The sequence below is a fragment of the Diceros bicornis genome, chromosome 19 (assembly GCF_020826845.1).
Source record: "Diceros bicornis minor isolate mBicDic1 chromosome 19, mDicBic1.mat.cur, whole genome shotgun sequence".
Lineage (NCBI taxonomy): Eukaryota > Metazoa > Chordata > Mammalia > Perissodactyla > Rhinocerotidae > Diceros > Diceros bicornis.
In genome coordinates, this window is record NC_080758.1 from 33784451 (window position 1) to 33805134 (window position 20684).

At 40.7% G+C, this 20684-nt stretch overlaps 1 protein-coding gene across 3 annotated transcripts in view; it reads left to right on the forward strand.

The window, feature by feature from the left end:
* SHLD1 (shieldin complex subunit 1) overlaps positions 1-20684 on the forward strand; it is an 80431-nt gene that overhangs the window by 16589 nt on the left and 43158 nt on the right. Inside the window, exon 3 of one of the 3 annotated variants that reach the window (XM_058563175.1) lies at positions 6295-8720. The exons of the other annotated variants lie outside the window; for them this stretch is intronic. Within the exon in view, the coding sequence (XP_058419158.1) occupies positions 6295-6380 (86 nt within the window). The 3' untranslated portion in view covers positions 6381-8720. Of the gene's footprint in view, positions 1-6294; positions 8721-20684 lie in introns of those variants that run through there. 3 annotated transcript variants of the gene reach the window in all.

Below are 20684 nucleotides of genomic sequence, written 5' to 3' on the forward strand. Positions count from 1 at the left end.
CAGCTGCTGGGTGAAATAGGAGCCAGGAGCTGAGCATTAGGATTCAGTCAAATGACCCCAGTGTCAAAACCTCCAGTCAAAATCCAGACACACAGTTGACAGGGGTGTGGGGCCCACAATGGTGGCGTGGAATAGCCTCCTGGTAGCAGAGCACAGCCCTGCAACAGGTAATGCAGAGAGTACTCAGAAATGCAGGTGGATGGCAGGCTTTGTGCAGGTGGCTTATCAGTGGGTAGCAAGGTCCCAACTTCAAGGTTGGAGTCAGCGTCACAGTTCTAACCCTGGAAGAGTGACAGGCAAGAGACGAGTGGCCTCCGCTTTAGCAGGCGGCAGGGACCTCTGCAAAAGCCAGGTTATAAGGACATGGGCCCAGGTGTAAGCCTAACTTTTGTAAAGGATCCCCATTTCACCTTGTGGCTACCTCTGGCTAGGGCCTATCACTCACCTGCTCTTCTCAGCCGGGCTTTTTGAAGGAGTTGTTGGGCCTCATTCCTGGGCTATGACCTCCACCCCCACTACTCACTAGACTAAGCCTGCCCTTGCTCAGATGCGAGTGTCCCCAGGAGCTAAACCTGATGGACACTTCTCTCCCTTATCTTGTATGTCCAACAGCCGTATCACTATTCATGCCCTGGAGGAGGATATTAGTGGCTAGGGACATGAGACTTAAGAGCACTTTCCAAGAAACTAATGGGTTGATAAGAATCTGAGTATTAGTCAGAAAAACCTCAAAGCCTTCGTCCTTTCAGTCTGGGTATCCAAAGGCAGGTGCGGCTGGGCTATATCTGTCTAAATAAATAGAGCTCGTCTGTCCCGAAGTGACCGACTAACCACTTCTCGTGAAGTGCTGGTGGAGCAAACAACTTGTCACCTAAGCCAGGCACGGGATTACGAAACTCCCTCCCTCTGCCCTTCCTGGTGAGATCAGGTGGAAGACCCACACCGCCAAAACGGTCTTCCCGAAACACCGTTTCCACCACTTTCTCTGTTTCAATCCCCTTGAGATGTCGTCGTATGCTTCCACTTTCCTGCCAACGCCAGCCAAACCTCCTGTACCTCATTTTCAGGACTCTGTGTAATCTGATGTCCAGGGTATTTGTTCAAAATATTTAACAACCAATTCAGCAGTATCGCAATATTTTAACAACTGGCAAGGCGGTACAGGTGCATGCCAGCTGAATATAGGCCTCTGCTGGTGTCTAACTATTCATTAACACGGGCCTGCCACTCCTGTTGGGCCTGTTTTTATGCTGAGTCAGGCCATAATGCCTCAGCTGTATTGTTCCCCTCGTTGCAATGTGCTCCCTCCTCCCTGGTCAACTCCGGTCCACTCCAGAAACTGCTGAATCGAATCTGTCAATTAGTCCCAAGTATAACTTGTTGATGGACTGAACTCCCTGCCTCGTAGATACTTGTTTCCTTTCTCTTTTATTACTGGGCTCAAGAAAAGCGTAGAATAAACAGAATGGAAGTACCCAGTGAAATGGCAAATGGTCTTGGTTAAACCTTTCAAAAGCAAGGTCACAAAAGTTGCAAGAGGCATAGTCCTGTGTGCACTACTATGGCGTGATAAACTCTGGGTAGCTCGTGTGGCATATCTCATCAGCCACCTTTGTCCTGGAGAGCACCCAAGATGCATTTGAAGGCAAGACAAAGAGTTTCTCCAATGTTGTCGTTGAGACATCACGATATGGAGGTGGGAGACCTCAGTCCTGTCCTCAAACTTGAACTTCTCCGAGCAATTGGGGAAATTGGTTGAATGTATATAGCAAGCTGAGTGTTAGACACAATAAGTCTTTGATGATTAAAGGACCTAGCTGACAGGCAGCAATAAGTTTAAAGGAAATAGTGGTTTAATGCCTCCTATTCTTCTTTTGGAATCTGTCAACATCCCAGTCTTCAAAGGCCTGCATATAGCCTGTGTATTTAGGCATTTCATGCAAGGAATTTAATATTTAAGAGTAGATAAATGTCTTTTTTTCTTTCCGTGATTCATATGGTATCTATTTGTAATTCTAGAAAATTTTATTTCCATAAGAAATTATAAGCTCTTAAATCCAAAATCTCAAAATAGAATTTATATAATAATTATGGAATTCTTTATGTATTGTTGTAATTTTAAATAGGATTCAGGATATATCTTAGATAAGTAAATAATGTTAAAGGCATTTTCTGTATAGGTGCATTAACTGATATCCAGCCTAGTGTCTAATGACCCAGCACCCTCTAAACTGGACCTAAGATACAGTGAGGAAGGGAAGGAAGGAGATTGATGAACCAATTCTCTAAGAAATCATAGAACAAAATCTGGAACTTCCTATCACATGTCAAGTTGATGGGTTTTATTTGGAAAGTTTGAGTATTCTGCATGGCAATGTATCTCTGCATTTGTTACCACTTCCTGGATTGAATTATGCAAATTCAGCCATCTAGACTTAATTTTTTTTTTTAAAGAAGTTTCTTTCTTTTTTTTTTAAAGATTGGGCCTCAGCTAACCTCTGTTGCCAATCTTCCTCCTCTTTTCCTTTTCTCCCCAAAGCCCTAGTAGATAGTTGTATGTGATAGTTCTACATCCCTCGAGTTGCTCTATGTGGGACGCCGCCTCAGCATAGCTTGATGAGCAATGAGTAGGTTCACACCCAGGATCTGAACCTGCGAACCCCGGGCCACAGAAGTGGAGCGTGCGAACTTAACCGCTCTGCCACTGGGCCGGGCCCCATCTAGACTTAATTTTAGGTCCGGGACAGGTTTTTTGAGCTCTTTGCTTGCCACTGTTGGAAGGCAGCAATGTGTCCTAATTGTGTGGCCCAAGTAGAGAAGGATAACCCAGGAGTGTATATGACTAAGGCCCACAGAGTTAGAGAATGTTACAGGCTCTGGGCCAGTGGTTTTCAAACTGTGCTCCAGGCTGCCCTTTAGGAGCTTCAAGGTCAGGATTGGGAGGAGGTAGTGAGCTTATGGGGACCCTGGACTCACTCTCCACTCTGGCTCATCGTATCTGCTTATTTACATTGTGGGCTTCTTCATTGGAAGAAAGGATGCCAGGGTCAAAAAAACGGTTTGAAAACCACCAAGTTCACCTAGTTGTCTCATTTTCTACAAGGGGAAGTCGAACCCCAGCATAATGAAGAAACTCATCCAAAGTCACATAGTAACTTGGCAACTCCTATTTCCTTGGTGGCCCTCTGTACAGACTACTTCTAACTGTGACTTTTCTATCCCTTTTTAAAAAATAACAAAATATAGTTCTCTATTTTAGACTGCTAAATCATAGATAACATTAAACAGTCATTAGAGATGATAATAGTTGAAGAGTAGAATTATTTTTAAAGGCTCAAGAATGTTATTTGCCATCTGTGTCACTTCCCGTCACTCCTCACTTCTGAGTGTCAAGGACGCTTGCTAGGGGAGAAGAGACTTGTTTACTTCTCTGTACTTTGCCTGCAGTTACAGCTTTAAAACGATGTCCCAACTGAGTTGAAAAACACGCTGTGTTCCTGTCTGGAGCCACACCTAAAGGCCTTTATCTTTTCAGTCCAGCTGTAAGCTGTGACCCCGAGCTCTCTCAAGGGCTTCTCCAAGTGGACATCCATTCGTGACTTGTTGCTCAGCTGTGTCTTCTTAAAATATGAGAAAACAACTTGATTAAAATGGTCAGACATACACCATCTCTCGTATCATTCATTGTTATATATTTGTAGGACAAAGAAGACTACACACAATTACAGGAAAACAGAAGGATTAATACTTTATCATGTATTGTACAATTACATTCCAGACACTGTTATGCGTGTTACACGCATTATTCTTTCTGATTCTCACAGCCACCCCAAGGAGGAATTACTATTATGATCTCCATGTTATCCGTGAGGAAATAGAGCCTCAGAAAGGTTACACAAAGAATGGTGGAAAGCTGAGACTCAAATCTGAGTCAGGCTGACTTCAAATGCAGAACTTCAAGGAAATGCAGACATCCAGGTATAAGTGCTAAGTGCGTAAATATTTGCAGTAATCTCCTTTGGTCTCTGCCAGCTTCTTTCTGCTAACTCTGCATATCTTCAATATCAGCACCCTCTCAGGGGCAAGTAAGACTCTGGTTCATTTGACCAGCGTTGTGTCCACTGCCCGCTGAGCTCCCCTTCCAACCTCTCATCTTCCTGTTGTTGAAGAATCTCTAACAACCTGCAGACTAATCTGAGAGAAGGCATTGCCTTCTCAGTTAAATTTCTCACACCAGGCGGGATCCAACTTCTTACGTCAAAACCAAAGGAAGAAAAGTCAGGAATTTTAACTTTGTTTGCTGGAATAAATGAAACCCTTAACTTTTTCTATCCAGAAAAAATTTTCTCCTTTGGCCCGGAAACTCTTCTTATTCTTGGCTCTTTGCCTTTGAAGTTGTAAATCATGCTGTTTGTCTGCTGAGTGGCTGCCTTTTACCAACCTGCAAGCTCCCTGGAGTTTTTGATAGAGCTGAGTTTTGCTAACATGCTTGAAATTACAAAAACCCAGCTTATTGGAAGAAAACTTTTAAAGATTAAGTGCTTTTGAGTTCCTTCCCAGCTCCCCGATGCTTGCCTGTCAGGGTTCACGTTTTACTCTCTGCCTAGTCTAATCACAGTGCGTGCAGCTGCCGCTTTCTAAACCCAGACTCTGAGTGTGAGCAGAGAATGAGGTGACAGTGCCTGGCACTTAGTAGGTGCTCAGTAAAGGCTGGTTGAATGAATAAATGAAAAACACATATAAGTGAAATTCGATAATATTTTTAAATAGATATAAAGTATCACAGTACCTAGATCACAGTTTATACCTTTATCATCAAATTTAAACCAAGATTGATCTTATGCATGCAGTCATGCATTGCTTAACAATAGGGATATGTTCTGAGAAATGCATTGTTGGGTGATTTTTGTCATTGTGTGAACATCATAGAGTATACTTACACCAACCCAGATGGTACAGTTTACTACACACCTAGGCTCTATGCTACTAATCTTTTGGGGCCACCATCATATACGCAGTCTGTCATTGACCAAAAACATTGTTATGCCGAGCGTGACTGTGCTATAAGGACACGCAGGTTTCTAAGTTGAATAGCATATACTCTTAGATAAGCCTTGCAGATTTGCTTAACTCTCATTTGTAAAGTCTTCAGATTAGCCCAAACTCTAAAGCTCCCGGGCTTTTTTCCTTGATAAGAAAACAGCAGAGAAATGAACATCTGTGAGGAGATATAATGTTACCGAGAGCCCAAAAGTATGACAACATTTCCCCATCTGAAGTACATTTCTAGTAGACCTGTTTCTTTAATTTCTTTTTCAGCAAATATTTCTGTAATTACAGTGCGTGAGACTATGGTTATGGTTTTAAAGACTGCTTCTTAAAGCTATTTTCTTAAGAAAACGGTATTCCTATCACATTTTATGGCATTGTGAGTTTTTTTTCTTGCCTACAAAATAATACAATTTGAGTGGAAAATTTAAATAAACTCTAAAAACTAACAAGCAAGCAGAGATTTAGCCCCGTTTCTTCGCAACATATTCAGTAGTTAGGTCTAGAATTTTCTTTTACAAAGAACTCTTGGAAAATATTGGGGAATGTTAGGCACAGTATAAATAAAAAGATGGAGAAGTTACCCACAGGCCAATGCCATTTTAGTGGAGCTTGGGGGAGAATGGGTTAAAATAATATCTCATGTTTTTAACCAGTAATACCTGAGCAGCTGCTCTGGGTCTAGAGCCTGGAGATGTGCCTGGCACACTCTTGCTGTGGGGCAGGGTTTGAGTCTACTGCCCTCTAGTGACTACTTCTTACATATTCCTGAGCCTTACTAAGAAAAAGAAATGTGTCAGATGTGTTAAGCCTTTGGAATTCATTCTTTGCAGAGTTTTGCACCTACTAGATATAAAACTTCAAGTTGTTAGATATTATTTTACTCAGTTGATATCTGAGAAGCTAACTGGTCTTAAGGCCACCAATGTTAGGTCTAGTTACTGCACATGCATTATATAATGTGAGGACGCCTTTTCATTTATCTTGCTTGATGGTTTGCAGGCTAGAATACAAACACAACGAATGATGTCTGATTTTTCTTTGCACATTTGCCAAGTTATAGTTGTGCTTTTTGTTTTTGTTTTTGTTTTTTTGCAAAGATAAGACCAAAGGATTTAAATATGCTTTATTTGATGGAATTATAGTAGCATTAAAGGCTAATGAAATTTTAAAAATCATTTGGGACTTCTAATCTGACAAGATGGCATAGACCCATTTCTTCCTGCTTTTCCCTACTAACTACAGCTATAAACCCCGGAAATGTAAGAGACAACGAAAGAACATTTTGTGGGGGTGAGAAGAAGAAGAATTGGTTTGGGGCCCAGGACTAAAGGAACAACACAGAGGCAGGGTGTCTTATGTCCTCCCAACCAAGAGAAGAAGGTGACCAGGACCTGGTGCATCTCGATCTGCAACCTAGCAACAAGAAGGGCCCCAGGTAGGCTCTTTTCTCCCCAGGATTGACTGATTGTTCATCCAACATCACCAGGCTAGCCAGCACCCAGAAAAGAGGACCTGATAGGAGACCCATAACACTAAGTGGCCAGGGGAAGCACTCTCCTCCACTGGACCTGAGACTTCCCTCCCCTGCTAAGTCAGACTTAGGCGGCCGGGAGGCACAAGCAAGGGGATTGTGTCAATACAGCAAGTGACCTGGCCTGGGAAACCCCTTGGTCCCCATGGGCCTGAGACTCCCCTCCTCCACCCACATTCACTGGGGCAGCTGGGGAGCAGCAGGGGGGCCCTGGAAAGGGAGATCCCACCACAACAAGCAGCCCAGCCTGGGACGCCTCCTCCTCCCAGGGGGCCTGAGATCTCCCTCCCCTAACAAGAGACACTCATAGGCTGGGCCAGTCCCTCAGGCAGCCCCAGCAGGGACCTGTAGGAGCCTCAACAGTACCACCAGATAAGCCACACAGACCAAAATAAACAGCAAAGGCTCTGAAAATTAAACTGTCATTGGAACCACAGTCCACAAAAGTAGGTCACAATCTGCTTGCTAAACCTAAGCAGGGGGCTGCATGCTAAAATAAAGGACTTAAATAGGACCAAGATTCTCTAAACATAATAGACAGAAGGCTCAGGATACAACCAAAGATCACCAGTCTTGATGCTAAGAACTGAAAATCACAGCTCGAATGAAAAAACAGTCACAGACGCCAACATTGAGATGAATCAAACGTTGAAATTATCTGACAAGGATTTTTAATACAACTACCATAAAAATGGTCCAACAATTAATTACAAATTCTCTTGAAACAGATGAAAAAAATAGAAAATCTCAGCAAAGAAATACAAGTTATAAAAAGAAACATGGAAATAATGGAATTGAAAAATACACTAGCCAAAAAATTGATAAATTGGACCTCATCAAAATGAAAAACTTTTACTCTCTGACAGCCCACGTGAAATGGATGAAAAGACAAGGTACATAGTGGGAGAAAATATTTGCAAAGTCGATATCTAACAAAAAACTAATGTCTAGCGTGTATAAAGAACTCTTAAAACTTAACAGTAAAAAATTAAGCAATCCAATTAGAAAATGGGTAAAAGACATGAAGAGACATTTCTCTGAAGAGGATATCCAGATGGAAAATAAGCACATGAAAAACTGTTCAACATCATTAGCCATCAGGAATATACAGATTAAAACCATCATGATACCTATAAGAATGGCTACAAAAAAAGTACTGACACCGCCAAATGCTGGTGAGCAGGTAGAGAAACTGTATCAGTCAGACATCGCTGATGGGAATGTAAAATGGTACAGCCACTCTGGAAAACAGTTTGGCAATTTCTTATTAAACTAAGCATGCAATTACCATATGACCCAGCAATTTCACTCTCGGACATTTATCTGAAAGAAATGAAAACTTACGTTTGTGCAGAAACCTGTATATGAATGTTCATAGAAGATTTATTCATAATAGTGAAAAACCTGAACAGCCCAGATATCCTTCAACAGGAGAATGGTTAAACTAATTGGTGCATTCATACCATGGAATAAAGAAGAATACTCAGCAGTAAAGAGGAATGTGAACTATCAACACACCAACGACTTGAATAGAGGTCCCAGGGAATTAGACCACGTGGAAAAAGAAAAGCCAATTCCAAAGGTTTCCTACTGTATTCCATTTATATAATATTTTTGAAGTGACAAAAGTTTTAGAAATTGGAGAACAGAGTAGTGGATGCTAGGGTTTGGGGTTGAGGTGGGCAGAAGGGAGGTGAGTGTGGTTATAAAAGAGCAACATGAGGGATCCTTGTGGTGGTGGAATATTTTGTATGTTGACTGGTCATGGATGGGTGAACCTACACGTGATAAAATTGTATAGACACACATAAATGAGTACAAGTAAAACTGGAGAAAGCTGAGTAAGATTGTTGGATTTGTCAATGTCAATATAGTATACTTTGAAGTACATTGCAGGAAAGTAAGTAAAAGTTCACAGAATTTGTCTACATTACTTCTTAGCACTGCATGTGAATCTTAATTATCTCAATAAAACTTTTAATTAAAAAAATCTGTTGGGCATCAAAAAATACTAGACATTTTTCTTTTAAAATGCTTGCCAGATCACCTTTTCCTTGTTGTTCTTTAGGTTTCTCTGAAATAGTTTTATTTTTTCTCTGAAACAACTTTAAAAATCATACAAATAAACAGTTCCTTATCTTTGATTATTTTCATTGTTTCTAATGTTTTGCTATTATAAAGGGCTGTGTTCCACATCCTTCTGGTTAAGCCCTTGTATGTCTCTTAAATTATTCTTCAAGCTAAATTCCTATAAGAAAAATTTCTTTATCACATTAAAAATTTTTTGGTACGTATTGCTAGTTTGTCCTCCAGAAAAGGGATGAAAATCATTTTTTCCAAGGCTCTTCTCAACACTAGCATTATAATTTTTAAGACTTTGCTAATTATAGGGAAAAAAAGATTTCTTATTTGAATTTGCACTTCTCTAATAACAGTATAAAGAAACGTGTTTTCTTGGACGTGCTTTTTTTTCCTCTATGAATTGACTGTTTTCTATTAGAATTTTCATCTTTTCCATCAAGAATGTTAACTCTTTAGCTTTTTTTGCAGTTATTTTTTCCCAGTTTTGCCTTTTAATTGTTGTGCATTCTCTGATTAAAATTTGTTTTCTCTACAGTGACCAAAGTAATATGTACTTTAAAAAAAGGTAAAATGCTATAGACCAAAAGGAAGCAAAAAGAGAACATTCTCTAGTCTCCCTCTCCCCTTTCTGCTTGCTAGTGGTAACCAATAGTCTTGTGTGTATTTGGGGGGGAGGTTACCCAAAAATATATCCCAGTGTGGGTAAATCTGTGCATGTAAATGTATGTATTTTAGTACAGTTGTTTATGCATAGCTTTTAACCTGTCAAAAGTTCAAAAAAAGGAAAAACAGAAGCAAAACCGATGAATCACTGAAGTAGTAATTAGTAAAAGTTTATTGTGCACGCAGCAAAAAGTTTGCAAACCCGGAGCACTCAAACCAAAACACAGAATGAGGCTCAGAGGTGTATTGTTATAAAGCAGCTTATGTAGTGGGGAGGGTGACTGTTAATTCTTCGTAGGGATTGGTTACAATATTAGAATTTTCTTAAATGAAAGAGAATTGATAAGTGGTTACCTCATGTCAGTTTTGGGGAACAATTTAAGTTTCGCTTATAATTTTCAGAGGCATGAGCAAGAAGTGACCCACGTCAAGTTAGCCTAGCTTTGTCTTGCAAAATAAGCTAAAGTGAGCTTTGCCTGGATGACTAAACTGGTTTTGTCTGCTCTGGGATTTTTCAAGTCTGGTCTCCGTTTGTGTGATTTTAACAAGCCAAAAAATCTCTAGCAAAAACATATTGTTCTGCAACTTGCCTTTTAAAATACCACACTCTATCACATCATCCTTTAGTTGTTAGTACCTCAGTCATTTTAAGGTCTGCGTAGTATTCTGAGGTACGAATACACTGTAATCTTTTTAACTATCCCCCTGTTAATGGTCGTTAGTTTGTCTCCAAGTTTGGGCAATTACAACTAAATATGTTGTTTTTTTGATGTATAGAGATTTTAGATTCTTATATAGTCAGTTTTATCAATCAGTGCTTCTGCTTTGGTGTAATATTTAGAAAATCATTCTCACTCCCAAAGTTATATAAATAGTACCTCCTGGTATTTTTAAGGTTTAATTTTTTATTTTGAAATCTTTATTTTGATGTAAGGTATGAGGCAGCATGATAGCTTTATTATTATCCAAATGGGAGCCAGTTATCTTTATGCTATTAATTTAATTGTTTTATTTTCCCTCTGGTTTTAAATGTTGCCCTCTCTTTAAAAAAAAATCATATTCTCTATTCTTATTTTTGGTTTTGGAGCCAGACTAGTTTGGGTTTGACCTTGATTCCATACCTACTAGTTTTCTGGCCTTGGGCAAGTTGCTACACTTCCCCTTGCTCAGTTTCGTCACCTGTAGATGGGAATGATAATATTGCCTGCTTCGTAGGTTGTCGTGAGGATTGAGCGAGGCTCCTGGAGTTTAGTACACTTAGTAAAGACTAGGTGTCATTACTACTGCTGCTGCTATAACTAGTAGTGCCCCTGGGGTTGTTTCTGGACTTCATCTCTTTCTTGAATTCCTTTCAGGAAGAGACCAAGCCTTCTAATTCTTTACGTTGCTCGGTAATGGACAAAAAAGTGATTTGTACTGGGACAGAGCCTTTACAGAGAAGTTATTCTGATTAACACTGACCCAAAGTATCTATAGAATTACTTCCTGGCATTTTCTATTAGTATATATATTTTCTGCTAACTTTGGGTATAATTATAGGCAAGTTATGTAATCCTATTCTCATATAGTATCTTCACTGCAAATGTATTTGTCAACAGATGCCTTCTCATTTGCAAAATGCTTTGATTTGTATTTGAGGATGCTTATGCAGTCTCTACAAATAATCCTATGATGAAGGATCTCAGTTAATATGAGGTGGCTTTAAGCAGAGCCACGTCTATGAGAACGTATTATATGGTGTTTGTTAGAGGTCTAACCAGTCAAATGAAAGTTTTTGTGATTGTCTTCTTTGCATCAAGCACCATGCTGTAGATTGAGGGTGATGTGGAACAGTGGGAACACATGAATCCTGTAGGCAAGGAAATGATGGTCTAGTTGGGAAAAGAAGATATGCAAACTTAAAATAGGAGGGGACAAAATCAGGCAGCGTGAGTTTCATAGCTGTAGAGAACAAATAGAAGTGACCAAACTCATTCAAGAAAGGACTGTCTATTCAGGAAGGAGCCTCTATTCTTGTCTTCCCATGTTGGAATCCTCTATGAAACGAGTAGCTGTTGAAGCTATTACATTCTGGGTGATGCTAAAAAGTATTACTTAAGGAATAGAAATTAGCATGTTATTTTACATTTATCGAGGCAGATGAGCAATAATGCAAAATTTAATCAGATCTTACAGGAAACATTTTTCTAACTTTGTTACTAGACTTCCGAGTTTGCTTATTGTGAGTACTTTCAAATTACCTGTAGAGTTTAAAATTATTTTTTAAAATTGCCCTGTTGGCCATAGTTATTATTAATATTATTAATAAGAAGGTATAGAGAAATAGTCATAATAAGAAACAGGTAATCGCTTAATTATGATTTAAGGTGGTCCCAGTAGAGTTTTTTCTTTCACAGTATATCTGAGAAATACCCTACACTTTCCCACTGCTTTATCTCTGCCTGTAAACTCTCAGCTAATTCCCTAAAGTTGAATTTGAGTTACTTTGTGACGATGAGAAGATTGTTGATCTTTGTGGCCAGGTCTATGGCTAATCATGATTTCTTTCTTCAAAGAATGGGTTGATTGAAATGTGCTGTCTGCCTCTCAAACATGGATCTCATGAATATGGATTATGTGATAATTTCCTATAACCATCCAAGACGATAGCAGCCTGAGCAAAAATAGGAATTAGTAGGATTCGGAAATTGGGAAAAACAAATTTGGAATTGGCTATACGCTATAAATGAGAATTTTTTTATACATTCAGGTGAATTTTGTGGGTCAGTATGAACTAATAATATCAGATAATCATACTTTACTTATTCCGTACAGTGAACACAGTTGTCTTATGTTATTTCCACACATTCACATTGCTGAATAAAATATAAAAAATGCTTTTTATTCATCCAGTAAACACTGAATAAGTGCATGATCTGTATTGACTACTGTGCCTGGTGTTGAATCTCCAGGAATCTTACAGAATGATGGAAAGTAAATGTCTTTCCTACTACTGGATCATAGCTACAACACTTGCCCTTACCTGAAACTGTTTACGTCCATCCAGATAGAGTCTTTCTACTTGTGATCTGTTTCCAGATTTCATTACTGAGGAGGTGACATGGTGTTTACCCACATGGCAGGCACTCAGTAAATATTTGCAGAGTGAGTTAGAACACGGGAGGTGAGTTGAAGGATACTTGGTCTCTCCCAGTCTTAGACCGTAAACCTGAGTATCACTTTTGAAATATTAACTCAACGTTCAAAGGCATGAGAAGTTGAAGTTGTTTGCAACTAGCTAGGAAACTAAGAAAGATTATTGAGTCTCTTTTAGCATATTAAGCCCTGGGAATAAAAATATAAACAGAGCTCTGGATTCTATTTTTGCTCAAAGTAATGACAGGAAGCTTTCTTTCATCTAACAGCGTATGATGCGATTTAAAAAACTTTTAAACTACCCTTCTTGGGCCGGCCCCGTGGCTTAGCGGTTGAGTGTGCACGCTTTGCTGCTGGCGGCCCGGGTTCGGATCCCGGGTGCTCACTGATGCACCGCTTCTCCGGCCATGCTGAGGCCGCGTCCCACATACAGCAACTAGAAGGATGTGCAGCTATGACATACAACTATCTACTGGGGCTTTGGGGGAAAATAAATAAATAAATAAAATTATTAAAAAAAAAAAAACAACTTTTAAACTACCCTTCTTGATGAAAGAAGGAAGCAGGAAGGGAGTGGGGGAAAGAAAGAGGGTGGAGTGAAAGAGAGACAAGTATGTTTTTCTTCCAAGACTGTTTCGAGGATGAAGGATAACGTATATAAAGTACCCAACACAGTGTTCACACACACTAGACCCACGATCAATAGTATCTGCCATGATGATGATCATGTAAAATTGTATGTTACAGGGAACAGTGTTTGACTGAAGACATGTCTACATTTGTTTAAGTCACATTATAAGAACTTTGCCACTCATGAACATCCAATCACTTGATTTCACTGACATCTCTGGGATGTTCAGGAATTTCACACTCCTGGCCATGTGATCCTAGGTTCTGCCATTGTCACAGGCCTCTCTGCTCACTATTTCCTGGGCTATTGCTTGGGCTATATGCCTGTTTTGCATGTACATATGACCCTTCTAGTCTCTGTCACTAACAGCAGTTGTATCTGAGGTCATATTTTGGTTACCTGTTGCTGCCCAACTTCTCCAAAACTTTATGGTTTGAAACAACAACCATTTTATTATCTCACAATTTTGTGAGTTGACTTGATTCAGCTGAGTGGTTCTTATGCTCCATGTGATGTTGCCTAGGGCTGCAGTCACCTGGGAGCTTGAATGGTCTGGAATGTTGGAGATCGCTCATTTGTATGACTGACGGTTGATGCTAGCCATCAGCTAGAAGCTCAGCTGGGCTATCAGCTGGAGCACCTACACATGGCCTCTCCAAGCCAATGTGGCTCTGGCTTCTCACAACATGGTGGCTGAGTTCCAACAGGGAGAATCCCAAGAGTGTACCTTCCAAGAGAAGAAATGCAGAAATTATCAGTCCTCTTAAGGGCTTGCCTCACTTCTGTTGTATTCTATTGGTCAAAGCAGTCACAGGCCAGCTCAGATTCAAAGGGGTGAAGGAATCAACTCCACTCTTGATGCAGGAATGGCATGTGCACACTGGGTGGGTAGGAGTTGATGAGTCGCCACCTTACTATAGGGTAAATACCACACTCCTTCAAATTTGCCTTAACTGAGTCTAAGTCTTTTAAAAGGACACTCACAGGCTCAAGGTTCATGGGCCAGAAGTAATTCTGGAAAAGATAGTGAGACATCATTGGCCTAAACATTAGAACCTGGACTGATTTGTCTTGGATCCAGTTGTGTGGCACTGGAACAACACTTGTGTCAGTACATAAACATGATACTATTTAATCTCTTACACAAGAAAATTGTTATGCAGTTCTGTAGAAGGTTTAAGTCTGACTGTGATTATAGCTAGAGCAGCAGTTCTCAACTGAAGGTGGTTTTGTCCCTCAGGGGATATTTGGCAATGCCTAGAGACATTTTTGGTTGTCAAAACTGGGGTCATGGGCAGTGCTACTGGCATCTAGTGGGTAGAGGCCAGAGATGATGCTAAACACCCTACAATGCACAGGACAGTCCTTCCCACAACAAAGAATTTTCCAGCCCAAAATGTCAGTAGTTCAGAGGCTGAGAAACCCCAAGCCAGAGCAAAGATTCTTCCCATACGGTCTTGTAAGTTCATACAGAGCACATTGCTTTTTATACTCCAAGACATCATTTGTGTCTTTAATCTTATAGATTAAAAAAAAATCTTTTATCTTTATATTTCCAGATTTAAATTGTGAGATTGCTCTAAGGGCTCTTAAAGCTGCAACTTCTATTTACTTTTGTATTTAAATAATTTATATATAGAGATTGGATCAAGGTGGCTGGTAGGGTACATATTCCACTCTCTTCCTCCCACCTCAAACTCTTAAGAAATGACTAGAAAAATTATATCTGTATCTATATGTATGTATGTCTATATTTCTATCTATCTCTGTCTCCATCTCTATCTCTATCTATCTCCTGGAGAAGTAGGGGTGATCACTATGGACCAGAGATTTTGAGCCTCACTGAAAGAGTGTGTCAGTCGGAAAAGGCTAAGTTATACTGTGGTAACAAACAACCCACAAATCTAAGTGATTTAGAACTATATAGTTTATTTCTCACTCATTCTGCATGTTCATTTTGGGCTGTCAGGATGAGTAGTCACTCAGAGACCATCTCAAATGTTACCATTGCCATGTAGAGGTAAAAGAGAACTCTGGAGGGCCTTGCACTGGCAGGTAAATGATCCCTCCTGGAAGTGACGAGCATCAGAAATCCCTTTCACTCACAACTCATTGCCCACAATGGCTCTATTTCCACAAAGGAGCCAGGAAGTGTGATCCTGTCAGTGGCCTGGAGAGGGGAGAATTGGAAATATTTGACGTATAGATTTACTGACTCCCTCAAAGGCCAAGGTGAAAGGGATTTGATGGAAGGAAGAAGCCACCGTTGGAAGAGAGCACAGGGAAGGACTACGGAAGGTAGGAGTGGCTCCTGATGTTACAGGGAGGAAGAGGGGACCCTGTACAAAAAAACAGTAATTTATTGGAGCACTGTAATAGGAATAACCTGAGAAATTAATGCCCACTCATATCCCAGAGATGAAGAATTAGGAGTGCTCAATTTCAAAATTTAGATTTTTTTAATGTTTAAAAAATATTTAATGTGCTATGGAAATGACATAAAGTCTTCCCTATAAAGTCCTGTACAGTGCCTGCTACATAGTGTGTGCTCGTAAATACTAATTGATTGAATAATGACTCGAAACTTAAGCATAGGAAGAAAGCAAACGCTGTTTTTTAAATTATCATCATCATCATCATCATCATCATCATCATCCTGTTATTCTATCTCACAGATAAGGTTGGTTTTGGAAACAAGTCAGTGTCCTGACCCCTTGTGAGGTCACTTTAAGGAACTTCTCCTGCCCAGCAAGCTGCCAGGATCCAAATAAAAGGGATTTAGATCCTGACTTCCCTTGTTTTCTAGCTGAGTCCTCCTTTCTCCCTGCAACTTCCTTGACCCACTCACCGTGCCTGCTCTTGTCACCCTCTCAGCTTTGTGAAAGGATGGCCCTGGTCCTCCAGGCCCAGCTTTCCCATGGGTGGCCTCTGTCTGCATTGGGTCTCTGGAGACATTAGAGGTTAGGAGTGAACTCTGGAGTTGGACTGCCCGGGTCCAAACCTGCCATGCACTCACTCTATGACTTTGGGCATGTTACTTCATCTTTCTGGGCCTCGTTTTCCTCATTTGCAAAACTTGAATAATACTAGTACCTATGTCATAAGGGACGATGGTGAGTATTAAATGAGATCATGATGAGAAAGTTCTTAGAATGGTGCCTGGCACTTTGTAAGTACCTGATCCATGGTGTTGATCATCATCATTGCTGTCAACACCACCTCCTGTCCTAGCTCCATCCACATCTAGCTCCCAGGACTTCTCCTGAAAGAGGTGCCATCTATCTGCCCCAGCTTTGCTGACCTGGATGGTGGTTTCTGTGAATTGGTTTGTTTTGTTTTAAGTCAATGTCCCAATACTCCAGAGTCCCAGGAGGTCATTTTTAGGGCTGGCTTAGTCTCAGGTTATTTCTAGCTTTTAACTTACATAGCTTCAAAAAGCATTTAGTGGCTCTGTGCCCTGGTTTCCTTCTCTGGGAACCAGGAATAATGGCTTTTTCTTCCCAATTCCCAGGGATTTTGGTTTTCTTTCTTCCTTGTTTTTCTTCCTTAGCTCTATATTTTATGCCGTCTTGTCACTTTTGTGTGTCCTTGATGCCACCTTCAGTCCTTGATGGGAAGAGGTAGGGGTTTAAATAAATAAAGAAGTGTATAAATAAAATAAAGAGTAGTTATGAAAGCAGTGAAAAAAGTTCAAAGCATCCTACCTATACAGATATTTTTAGCCAGTAAGTGTTATCAGTGGTAGAGGTTGGAAAATCCACCTTGTCATTACGTCTGTTGAGCTTAGAAATGTAGACTTGTGTCATATCTACAGAAAATGGGATATAAGAAAAACGTGGAGGAGATACACTTGCTTTGGTCCTTTGAAGATAGAAGTTCTGAAATAGTTAAGTAGCAAAGCCCAAGAATATACTTTTAACCCACGTGGCCACAAGTTCTTAAATGGAAGAATTAAGATAGAGATCATAATAAATCTCTCACCCTCAGGAAGTGCTCACTGCAAAGGTCACACCAGAAAGTGATTATAAAGGGCATATAAAGTCACCTGCAAATGGTAATCATGATAGCTGACATTTATTGAGTGTTTACTTGGCCTTATCCCGATAAGCAAAGGGAGAGAGACTGTTTTTATCCCCATTTTACAGTTGAGAAAACTGAGGCCCCGCTAGGTTATTTAACTGAGGCCACGCAGGATGTGGTGGAACTAGGCAGTCTAACTCCAGAGCTTTGTCAGTGACTGCCGTGTGCAATACTGCCCCTTAACTAAGTGGCTCCTTCAGTCCACACCCTTATAATGCAGCAGTGCTTCTCGAGGTTTCTTCTAATGGTTACATCATAGAATTCTCTGTCACTCACACTCAGGGCCTGGGCCAGTGCCAAGACAAAGTGAAATGGATTACATTTTGCTCCGGCTCCCATGTGGCTTGATTACCAGCCCTGACCTCCCTTCTCGCTGTCCTTGGCATAGAGTCAGTAAGCCCACAACACTCACACCTCCAGAGGGGTTGTGTTTCAATACAACATTCCTGAAGACCAGAGAGCCCTAAGGACATTTGTTCTTCACCTTGTTTGAGTATAGATTCTTTCAAGAATCTGGTAGAAAGAATGAAAGCCTTCCTCAGAAGAAAAACGGGCTTCAAATGAGATATGTGGTTTCAGAGAAAGCCCCCAGAAGCCTAAGCCTTGAATTGAACATTTAAAGGAACAAAGCAAGAATGACAAGAAGAGGTGGTGGTGGGCTTGCTGTGTGGGAGTTGGTAGCCAATCTCCTGCCTCCTCAATCAAAAGAGGAAGCTGCCTGCTCCTATGGCTGGATCGATAAAATTAATGCAAAACATTAGCATAGAGCGAGAAAAAAATAATCTATCTTACGCTGTCTCCTGTGTGTTTTTTACTTGACTTTATGGTCCCTGCAGGCCAGTTTTGTTTTCTCAGGGTCTGTCACCTTCTGCAATCTTCCAGTATCTTACAGCTGATCTGTGACTGTACAAGAAACATTTCAGTTATGGCCTAACATATCCCAGGAATTCCATTGCAGAAATTGCACTTGATGAAGGTGTCTGCATGGAAACACGTACTGGTGCATCCAAAAGGAATTTGTGTTAAGAAGCAAGATCTTATCCAATTTTGCATGAGATATTTCCTATTGACTTGGAAAACTTAAAGTGTTTGAAGGCATGGGAAAAAGAAACAACAATAAACAACCCAAGAGATTCTACATATTCAAAGACTCCTTGGCAGTTTGTTTACTGAAAAGAGGGCTATGTGCTGGTGTTGAAATAAAACCTTTTCGCCCTGCCCAGGAAATCTTGGTGGAGTCCAGGCAGCAGGAATCCTGGCAACATTCCACAGTGACCAGCTGAGTGAAAAACAAAAATCTTACAACGCTAATCCAAATGCCCTTTTGCTCTCTCTGAAGATAGTATTGTCTTGAACTGGGAAAGCTGTTCCTTAACACCCAACTCTTGGTCTAACAGTCATGAAGCTGCAATAAGATGATTGTGTTTCCCTCTCACTCGCCTTTATCAATCAGTGCCGCCATCCCCCTTTTGTTTTCTCTAAATTAAGAAATTAAGCCTTTATACAGGTGGTATATTTTTCAATTTCTTAAAAAGAGCAAAAGGTGGATTATTGGGGGCAGACACCAAAATAGGAATATAAAGGCTTGAACTCTGCTAAATTTGTGATCAGACAGAGGTGGGCCTAATATGGTAGGACTGACTGCTGAGCCTGGTGACCTGTGTTTCTGTGTTCAATGGGGAGAAAGTACAGCCTTTGGGCTCTGAAGGGCTTTATCACTTTTTCCTTGGTGTCCTTAGGCAAGTTAAAGAACTTCTCTGACCCTCAGTTTTTTCGTCTGTTTTATAGGGGCGATAATACCTACCCAATGGAGTTGGACACATAATAGGTATCACAAATGATAGTCCCCACCCCCATTTTTTTTTTGAGGAGGAGGATTAGCCCTGAGCTAACATCTGTTGCCAATCCTCCTCTTTTTGCTGAGGAAGATTGGCCCTGGGCTAACATCCGTGCCCATCTTCCTCTACTTTATATGGGACGCCGCCACAGCATGGCTTTGATAAGCAGTGCGTAGGTCCGTGCCTAGGATCTGAATCTGTGAACCCTGGGCCGCCGAAGCGGAGTGCGCAAACTTAACCGCTAGGCCACTGGGCTGGCCCCATCCCATCCCCATACTTATAACCCTTGCTTAAGCATCAGGCTTAATAGTCCATAATGTATGGATTTATGGATTGTACCTTCTTCCTCCCTGTTGAAAATTAGAATATTTGCTTGTCTCTTTTTCTTCTATCATATATCTCATCCCTTGTGATGGTTAAGAAGCACTGATCATTTTCCTATATTACTGTGGAGAAGTGGATTATCTGCCAATAAATGCCTTGTGTCCATTTCCACTCTTACCAATCAGGCCTGCAGTTTTGATAAACTACCTCTCAAGATCTGAAGGAATTAAGTTTAGGCCTAGAAGAAACCAAACAATAGCATTTTGTTAGAAGTGGGACAGAGGCCCACAGAGTTGTCCCAGGAGCTGTTGAAGTTGCTGGCGTCTGCTTCTGGCCAGGGACAGAGAGATTCCTCATCCCCATGTCACTGCAGAATGATGGGCGAGTTGACTTTTGAAATCATCTTGCCTGTCCATGATATGTTGATCAATTAAGACACCAAAATTCCTTCTTTACCTCTTGGATTTTTGTTTCTGTGTATCCAGGGGATGTGAACTGAGGAACTCGGGGCGGGGGAAGGTGGCAGAGCGGTGGCAGTGATGGTTGCCAGCCCTCTGTTATCACCTTCTCCACTAGAATGCCACACATTGTATCTTTCCGCTGCAAGGCTTATTTTAGTACCTGAGGGCAAATGAGTGGTCTTGTAACCATTACCTGTAGTTTTCTGCCTTGAGTTCTTGTTTTATTCATGAACACCCTGGTTCAGAAATCAGTGGGCTAGCAACCGTGTGCCAGCACAGTGCCTGCTGCTTTCAGCGGGAGCCCTGCAGGACTGAGCCTCTCCTGTTCGGCATTTGCCTTGCGTGCCTCTCCTGTGCTGGGCTGAGGGCAGCTCTTGGCCACATTTGCTTGTGCTTGAATTCTGATTCAAAATTGGCACAATGATATCACTTTGGTTTAAAAAAAATTAAAATCCAAAAATACAGTGTAAACTCCTAACTTCTGAAAATATTTCTGAAAATAATACTCATCCTTTTTGATATATATATATATAAATGAAAATAATACCTATCCATATATATATATATATATATATATATATATATAAAATACTGCATTATTCAAAGCAGTTTCATAAGTTACAGTCCTATTTTTGTGGAATGTTCCAAATTGGGCAAGTCAACCTAGAATTATTTTAACATTGCTGGAAAAGAGGTACTTCTTATTCCTTTTTGAGGATATAGCCTTTCTTTGTCAGGCTTCAGGATTCATGCTCCCTAGAAGCCATTTGTGATTTCAGGCCATGAGCTGGAGAGAACAAATCCAGGCACATCTTTGCTCTTCTTGTAGACTTACTGCTACTACTCTTTGGAGGGAAGGCCTCACTTTGGTATATGTATGGTAGTTA